General features: G+C 58.0%; 1 protein-coding gene across 2 annotated transcripts; it reads right to left on the bottom strand.

The window, feature by feature from the left end:
* Nucleotides 1–312: 312 nt before the first annotated feature.
* Nucleotides 313–6,087, bottom strand: LOC123393986. 2 transcript variants are annotated; one of them, XM_045087380.1, is made up of 4 exons: nucleotides 5,443–6,087; nucleotides 3,622–3,707; nucleotides 3,159–3,235; nucleotides 313–1,950 (listed from the first exon to the last, which is right to left on the bottom strand). In XM_045087380.1, the coding sequence occupies exons 2-4, from the start codon at nucleotides 3,642–3,644 to the stop codon at nucleotides 1,415–1,417; spliced, it is 636 nt and encodes a 211-aa protein (XP_044943315.1). In that variant the 5' UTR covers nucleotides 3,645–3,707; nucleotides 5,443–6,087; the 3' UTR covers nucleotides 313–1,414. The 2 variants fall into 2 exon arrangements, with proteins under 2 accessions (XP_044943315.1, XP_044943314.1); XM_045087379.1 differs by having other exon boundaries at nucleotides 3,159–3,707.
* Between the last annotated feature and the right edge of the window lie 1,404 nt (nucleotides 6,088–7,491).

The following is a 7,491-nucleotide window of genomic DNA, read 5'->3' on the forward strand; positions in this document are numbered from 1 at the left end:
CTACTCAGGAGCAGAAACCGGTTGTAGCGTGTTGGTGATCAGAACCTATGGACCAGATAAACCTGTGAGACAAAGAAAGCGAGGATGGGAGGCTGGGGAGTTTCAGAAGGGCAACGTCAACCACGTCGAGGACCGAGAGAGGGGCCATGTGAGGGTTTGAGTGCAAGGATCACAGAAGGGTCCAGTCCTCGGAGGACACAGAATGTGCAGTGGGTGAGGTGGATGGAGTCGGAAGAGTTGACAGAGATGGGCCCGTGTTGCAGGGTTGTTTCCACAGGAGCCCTACAAGAGACAGAACTGATGTAGGAAAGAGGTTAGCATTCAAGGCCGATGGTCAAGAAAGAAGTCTTGAGACGGCTCTGCTGGCAGGAGGTGCTTTTTATTAAGGCACAGGGATACGACCCTTGGGTAGAAAGGGCTGCTTGCTGGGGTCGTGACAGGAGGCTGACTTTCTGGGATGGCATTGGAGGAGGTCAAGCAAAAGGGAGGTTTTGCAAGAATGTGGCAGGAGGACAGAGGACACCGAGGATACAGTTGACTTTGCTCTTGTGAAGGGAAGGTGGTTTTTCCTGCTAGGAAGGCATGAATTGAAAGATGGTGCGGAGCTTCCTGGAGGAATGTTACCTTCCTCCTCTCACAGGTCCATCCCAGGGACTGCACGTTTGAAAAGAAACTCTGTCCTACGGACATTTCCTTTGGCCTCAGCCTCCCTCAGTGTCGTGGAGGGGAGGGAGATGTCAGGGCTTCAGGAAACGGAGATCCGGGCCTCTGGCAGGTCGCTAGGCTCTCGTTAAGCAGGCCTCTTCCTGCAGAATCAGGAGGACTTTTCAAAACCGAGGGAGACTCCGGTCTTGCCGGGTTTTGATCTCCATCTGTGGAGAACCTGTTTTTTCCTTTCCTCAGCTTGAGGGCAGTCAGAGCGCCTGAGGGATGTCCCCCGTATCCCAGGTTGGGGGGGCGGTGTGGCGTGCCAGCTCCTGCTTGGCACTCAGCTAGCCTTCCCCTCCCTCCTCGTGTGCCCCTGACCAGTGCGGAGCCTTGCGTGGTGAAGGTTGTTGAAGGAGGACGGTCTCATCTTCTGTAGCTTCTTCCTGCTGAATGGGGCGTAGAGCTGTCCCTCCGCGTGGGTCGTTCCTGGTCAGGTGGGGGAGGCCCAGTTGGGGGAGGCCTCTGCTGTCTGAGTTGTAAAAGGAAGAGGCCGCTGAGTGCAGGGGAGAGCCTCTCCTCCCTAAACCTCTTGCTGCTGCCAAACACACAGGCTGAGCGGGGCCCGTTTTGTGGGGCTGCTTCCAGTGTTGAGCCCAGCATTGGTCACGGTCCTGTGCGTCGAAGCGACGGGGGCGGTTCCGGTGCGGCACCCTCGGGGAATCCAGCAGGGATAGGGCTGCTGCCCCTCGAGTCGATCCCAGGGTGGTCAAGGGGCCCTGGCAGTGCCGCTTCGTCCTGCATGTGTCATGCTCTGCAGGGTTGTCGGGGACTGCAGGGGACAGCGGGAGGACAGCCCGCTGCAGGGACAGCCCCTGCAGCAGACAGGGGAGACGACGGGAAGGCTGCTGTCCCGCCCAGTCCCAGGTGGGCCCAGTCTCCCCACACAACGGACTGTTGTGGGCCCAGGTGGTTGCCTCGTGCTCCAAGTGTCCGTCATCGGCAGGGCCCGGGCAGCCAACTCTGGGTGTGGTGGCCGACTCAGAGGGTCCTCTCGCCTCGTCCTCGGGGCTCCAGTGCCGTCCTCTGGTGGGCTGCCCAGAAGTCTTCTCTTTGGCCTACGGAGGTCAGGCGTAAGAGAGCCGTTCCTGCAGGCGTGTTTCCCTGTACGTTCACGGCGAATCCTCCTCCGGGCCCAAATCGGAGCCGCAAGTGGGGCCCCAGGGCCGTCCTGGCTCCGTTTGTTGGAGCACCCTGGGAGCCTCTGGTGCCTCGGGGTGGTGGGCACACTGTCCTGTGGCGCAGCTGTGGAGACAACGGGTAGAGTGGTGTGAGATAGCGAGTGGCGTGTGGCCTGGGCCTTACCAGAGGCCTGTGGGGTTTTGCGGGACGTGTCTTCTGAGGTGTTGAGGTGGAGGTATTCCTGCAGAACCCATGCGTGACCTGAAGAAAGGGGAATTTCCTGTGTGCCCCCTGGGGCTGAATGAAGGCTACACTGCCAGGGTCCCTCAAGCCCCTTCCCTGAGCGTCCTTCTCCATGACGGCAGGGTCCTCCTCCTCCTGGTGGGCTGTCCCTTCCCCAGCCTCTCTGAGAGCCCTGGACGTGCCCTTCTCTGTGGGGGGAGCCTTTGCCCACATGAGTGTTGCAGGTGGCGTGGCAGAGACCACGTGCTCCCGACTCCCATGGGAAGTGGGTTCGCACAGTCCACGGGCTGTGTGCAGGTGTTGGGCAAGGTGGGAGTAGGCAGGGTGGCCTTTCCCTGGTGGGTCTCCCCTGCCGACTGAGGGATCGAGGTGAGTCTCTAGAGTATGAAACTCACAAAGCAAAATGTGCCATGAGGGGACCCACTACCTCCCACGAGGCGTCTTGGAGGCTCGGGGGACTGGAGGTGTTGGTCAGATCGTATGGGAGTGGCCGGCAGACATGACTCAGCTGGAGACCAGGCCCGACTCCCTGCCCACAGGGATGCAGCGCTGGGAGGGGTGAGCTGTCCTGCTCCTGTGAGCCCGGGGGCCTGTCTTGTTTGCTCATTTCTCATGTGCCTGAAGTGGGAGATGAGGCCACCGCACCACTGTCTCTCGCGACTAGTGTCGTCCGGTAGTAAGCCTTCTGCTGGCTTTTGCAGGGTGGGAGGGCAAGGCTTGGGTCGTGCAGTGGGAGGGGCTCAATGGGGGGCGTGGAGCCCTTTGCCAGAAGGTCACCGTGCCTAGGCTGCCTGGGGTCCAGTCCCTCCAGGCAGCCAGGGCCCTCCCTCCAAGATCAGCAGCTCCTGGACGACAGCGCCCAACCACCACAGGGAGTTGCAGGGATCAGGTGGAGGTTCCCCGTGGGATGTTCTCAGGACTTCCTAGTGCCGCAGGGACTGGGATCTTCCTCTCCTCTCCTCTTTGTGGTCAGAGGCTAGGGCAGCCCCCGGGTTTTGTGCTGTTTGCTGAGGTACCCACAAGAGGGACGGGGCAACGAGAGAAAAGGTGTGTCCATGTTCACCGGCCCCTTTTCCTGCCCGACTCACCCTGTTCCCGAGTCCTCCTCTTCTTCTGCTTCCCTTGTCGTTTGCGCCAAGTCCACCGAAGGAAAGTTTCTTGAGAGCTGAGAGCAAGAGCAGAAGTGGGCATGAGCACAGACTCCCCGGCATCAGAGAACCAAGTGGGGACACCCAGGCCCAGCCTCCCTTCCCGAGGCCCCTCCAGCCGGGTGAGCCGTGCCCTGCCGACTCCCAGCCCTCCTCCCTGCTCTGCTGTCCGGGGCTGCTTCCCAGAGTCCGCGGTGAGGGGTCAGGGTGATGGTAGGAAAGGGGTGAGGAGGGCTTCCCAGGGATTTCATGCAGCAGTTCCCATGCAGAGCCCGAGTGCCTGCCAGAGACGAGGGCCTCCGGGGTTGGCGTCGTCAAAGCAGGGAAAGGGGAAGAGCTGGGCGGAGGCAGTTAGGGACAGAGGAGAGAGGAAGCCCAAGAGATGGAGGTGGAAGTGAATTACAGGCGCAGGGTGGCTCCTTCCATCGGAATCGTCTTCTGTGGAATCCTTCCTCGGGTTAGGGAGCAGCAAGGGTGCTGGGGTTGGCCCTGAGAGAGAACAAAGGGGAGTTAGTGCAGGTGACTGCTCTGGGGATGCTGGGCTCTGCCCTCAGTGGGGTGCGTCCCTAGCTCCGAGTCCTCCCTGGCCTTGGTCGTTTGATCTCCGCAGGGTACGGGGGGTCTCTGGTTGCCCACCTGCTCTTCCCACCTCCGATTCTCTCCAAGACCCGGGAGCCTGGCTGTGTGATCCTTTCCCCCCTGGAGGCTGTCACTGTCCCTAAGACTGCCTCTGCGGGACTTTGTCTTCCTCTGTCCTTGTTCCTGTCCTTCCCTGCTCTCTTTCGTCCTCCTCTTCCTCCTCCTCCTCCTCCACCTCCTCCCCTAGAGATGCTCCATGTCCTTCCCCCTGCCAAGCTCCACCAGTCCTATTGTTGTCCAGGAGGGTGCCACCAAGGAAAGAGAGGAGATATCCTGGGTTCCCTGGAATCAATCCCCCCCCACCCCCGATCCGTCTGTGCTGGGAGCAGCTGTCATGGGTCTGGGATTGCTGGGGAAGTGCCGGGAGAGATGGCCCACCACGTCCCCACAGCCCATGTCTGCCCAGGGACTGGGATGACCTTCCCAGGGACGTGTTTCAGGGAACGCAACGCCCTCTGTTTCCCTAAGTGTTACAGAGGTTGAATGGAGACAGGAGCATGGGAAATTGTGCAGGCGCCCTCAGCTGTTCAGGGCTGGAAAACGTCCAGCGGTGTGGTTACTGAAACACGGGATTCCTGCTAGTGTTCCTGCTGAGGCTTGCCAGGAATGGACGGGGTCGGGGTGTGTGTAGGGCCCTGGGCAGGCCTGAGGAACGTTTGCCGTTTGGGCATGCCTAGGGAGTGGGGAGCATGGCCAGGGCTGTGGGCCAGCGAGGTGGGTTTGTGAGAGGAAACATGACTCCCTGGCCCTGCTTCCAAGAGGCTCTGTGCTATGCTTCGACGCCAGCTAGTGAGAGGTAGAGTGGACCCGGGGCAGCAAGTGTGTGAAGCAGGTCCAGCAGCCCCTTCACTCAGGCCCGGGGGACCGTGGCCCACGACAGGGGTTCTCCAGGGCAGCTGCATGGGGGCATCCCACACTTGGGAACACGTCCCCAGGTCAGACTCGGCTGGGGTGTGAAGGCTGGCAGAAGCTCCGATTTACGGGAGCCTGTGTCGTGAACCCAGGGGAAGTACGCTTTCCCTTCTGCAGCTCTGGGCGTCCCCTTGAAGTACAGCAGCGTGGAGAGAACTAGGATGGTTTGGTAGTGGAGGTTATGAGGGAGAGAATTTAGACCTGTCTTACACCTCCTGGCTCAGACCAGAACGGAGTGTCGCGTAGTGTCTCTTGCCCAGGAGAGTGCGGTTGGGGCCGCCAAGTCCTGAGCATGACCAGGTCTGGGCCCGTGCCAAGAATGATACAGAATCTCTTGTGCACCATTCCCGAGAGGCCATGAGCAAAGAGGCCAAGCTTAGACATGTGGCAGTGGCCAAGGGAGGCAGGAGCAGCTTTGATGGGAAAGATCCTTCAAGGAGCCATGGAAGGAGTCGAGTGCTGATGACAAACCCAGCCTACCCTAAAGGCCCGTGGACACCTCGTCTGTTCTTTTCATCCCGAAACTGTGACATGAGCAAGTCATGCCTGTGCCAGAGCATCGCTTTCCTTGGTGGTTTTTGACCCACCTTCTTCATTCTCCAGAGCGGCAGGGGCAACCCCATGTTCCCGGGAGCCCTGTCCCAGTGTTCCCCTCCTCGGTGCCATTCCCTACCTGAAGAGACTTTGTCCTCACTGAAGGAGTAGTCCTCGATGCTCTCTATCAGTAGATCTGTAAGAACTGAAAGAGGAGCAATGCCGTTAGGAGAGAAACCACCTCACCCCTTTATCCCAGGTGTGTTGAGATGTCTCTGGGCCGTGCAGCATCTGCCTGACCCTTCTGCAGTGCTCTCAGAGGTTCACGGGGCTGGCGGAGCCGGAGCCCTTGGAGGAGACAGGGATTGGAGTTTCATGCCTTCTAATGAGACCAGGACGCTGCAGCAGTCACCTCAGTGTCAGTTCTGCATGCCCATGACCGCTGTCCCCTCCCAGCGCAACCATCAGAAACTCCAGTCGTTATGGGACTCTTCACGTGTGGCTAGTGGGAGTGAGCGACTGGACATTTTCGTTCCCTTGATGATTTCCGTGTACTGCGCTGAGATAATAAATGACTGTGTGTGATGGATCCTAGACAGACTCTTTCCTGGATCACTCAGCACTAGACACCAACCAGGAGCGAGAGAGGAGGCCTGCTCTCCCGCATATTGCTCGGGCATCAGTGGCTGGCCTGACAGGGACGTTGATCAAGGGAAGACGTTCCCGGGCTCACACACACCCACCAGGCGCTGCTGGAGGTCTTTGGACCCAAAGAGATGAAGGTGAAGCCCCAGTTCCTAGAATAAATGGGGATCGGATTCTGTGCAGCACTGATCTAAAGCATACAATGTGATGCTGTCGGGACAGAGGAGCTGCTAGAATAGATAAGGGAACCATAAAGGAACACAGCGAGCCACGACGTTTCTGAATATGAAGAAGTCGGTGGTGGGTCTCTAGAAGCTGACCTTCCAATACCTTGGATGACTCCCCTGAGCCAACAGGAGGGTGCTGGTATACAAATAGGCAGGGGCACCTGGGAGCGGAAGAGAAATGCCCAAGGAAATGCGCTCATGTTGGCATCACGATGCTTCCTTCCCAAGAGGACCGCCCAGGAAAAGCATCCTCTTCTGAAACAGTGAACAGAGTGGAAAGGCAGCCCACAGATTGGAGACACCCTTGGCAATCCTTATTTCAGAAAAGGTGTGTTCACTGATAAAAAGGAAGAACAACAAAGAAAACCAACCAAACAAAAGAAGACCGGGATTTCACCAAATGAAAGAATCGAGAAAAAGACTGGAATAGTCCGTGCTGCAAAGGGAACGAATGACAGACATCGTACGAAAAGATGCTCAACGTAAGGCATCGTGAGGGCAATGCGAATCCAAAGGATGCTGAGCTGTGGCATTGTCAGTTAGGGTGGCGAGGACCCAAACCAGGAATTCAAACCCAGGACCCATGTTGGAAGGAGGCAGAAAATTAGAGACTTTGTATGCAATTCATGGAATGCAGACTGGTGCAACTACCCTGGAAAAGCCCGTTGAGTGTCCTCGGAGAGCAGCGAAAGGTACTCCCGTGGATCCCGCGCATGCGAGTGAGAAAAAGAGATGTTGGAAAATCAGAATCTGTTCCAATACATGTTTCTCATGAGAGAAAGTCTTGTTGTCTGCCAAAGAACCCTGAAACCCTGATTTGGCTCTGTTTCCATTCCCAGGCACTGAACTCCCTTGAGTTGTCTCTTGGCCCAATCCTTCCGAATCTAACAAGGCCCTCTTGCATGGACAGATGGCCAGCGAAACGGGAGATGATTGTTTTGTCACACCTGTTGAGGTTTGAGGTTCTCTTTGGCCACGTTGCGATGCACAGAGCACCCTTCGTTCCTGCATGGAGGGGGCCCAGGTGCCCCCAGTGATGCTCAGTCCCTGAAGACCACCTCATTCCCCCTTGGATAGGACACCTTTTGGACCCCACCTCCAAGATCCCCAGCAAGGACCAGTGGTGGGTGTGGGATTTCCCTGGGAGAAGGCCAGTTGCATTCTTAGACACAGTATCTGCAGGGAAATGGTAGATCTCCATGGAGAAAACACGGAGTGAATTGGCCCCATCTGTTCCCTGGCCACTACCCCTTTGTGCGGGGTCATCCCCGTACGGGCTGTTGTACGCGGCTGCCCCGGAAGCCACCTGCAGAAGG

The sequence above is a fragment of the Mustela putorius genome, unplaced genomic scaffold, assembly GCF_011764305.1.
Source record: "Mustela putorius furo isolate JIRA1106 unplaced genomic scaffold, ASM1176430v1.1 tig00001118_pilon_pilon_pilon, whole genome shotgun sequence".
NCBI classification, from domain to species: domain Eukaryota; kingdom Metazoa; phylum Chordata; class Mammalia; order Carnivora; family Mustelidae; genus Mustela; species Mustela putorius.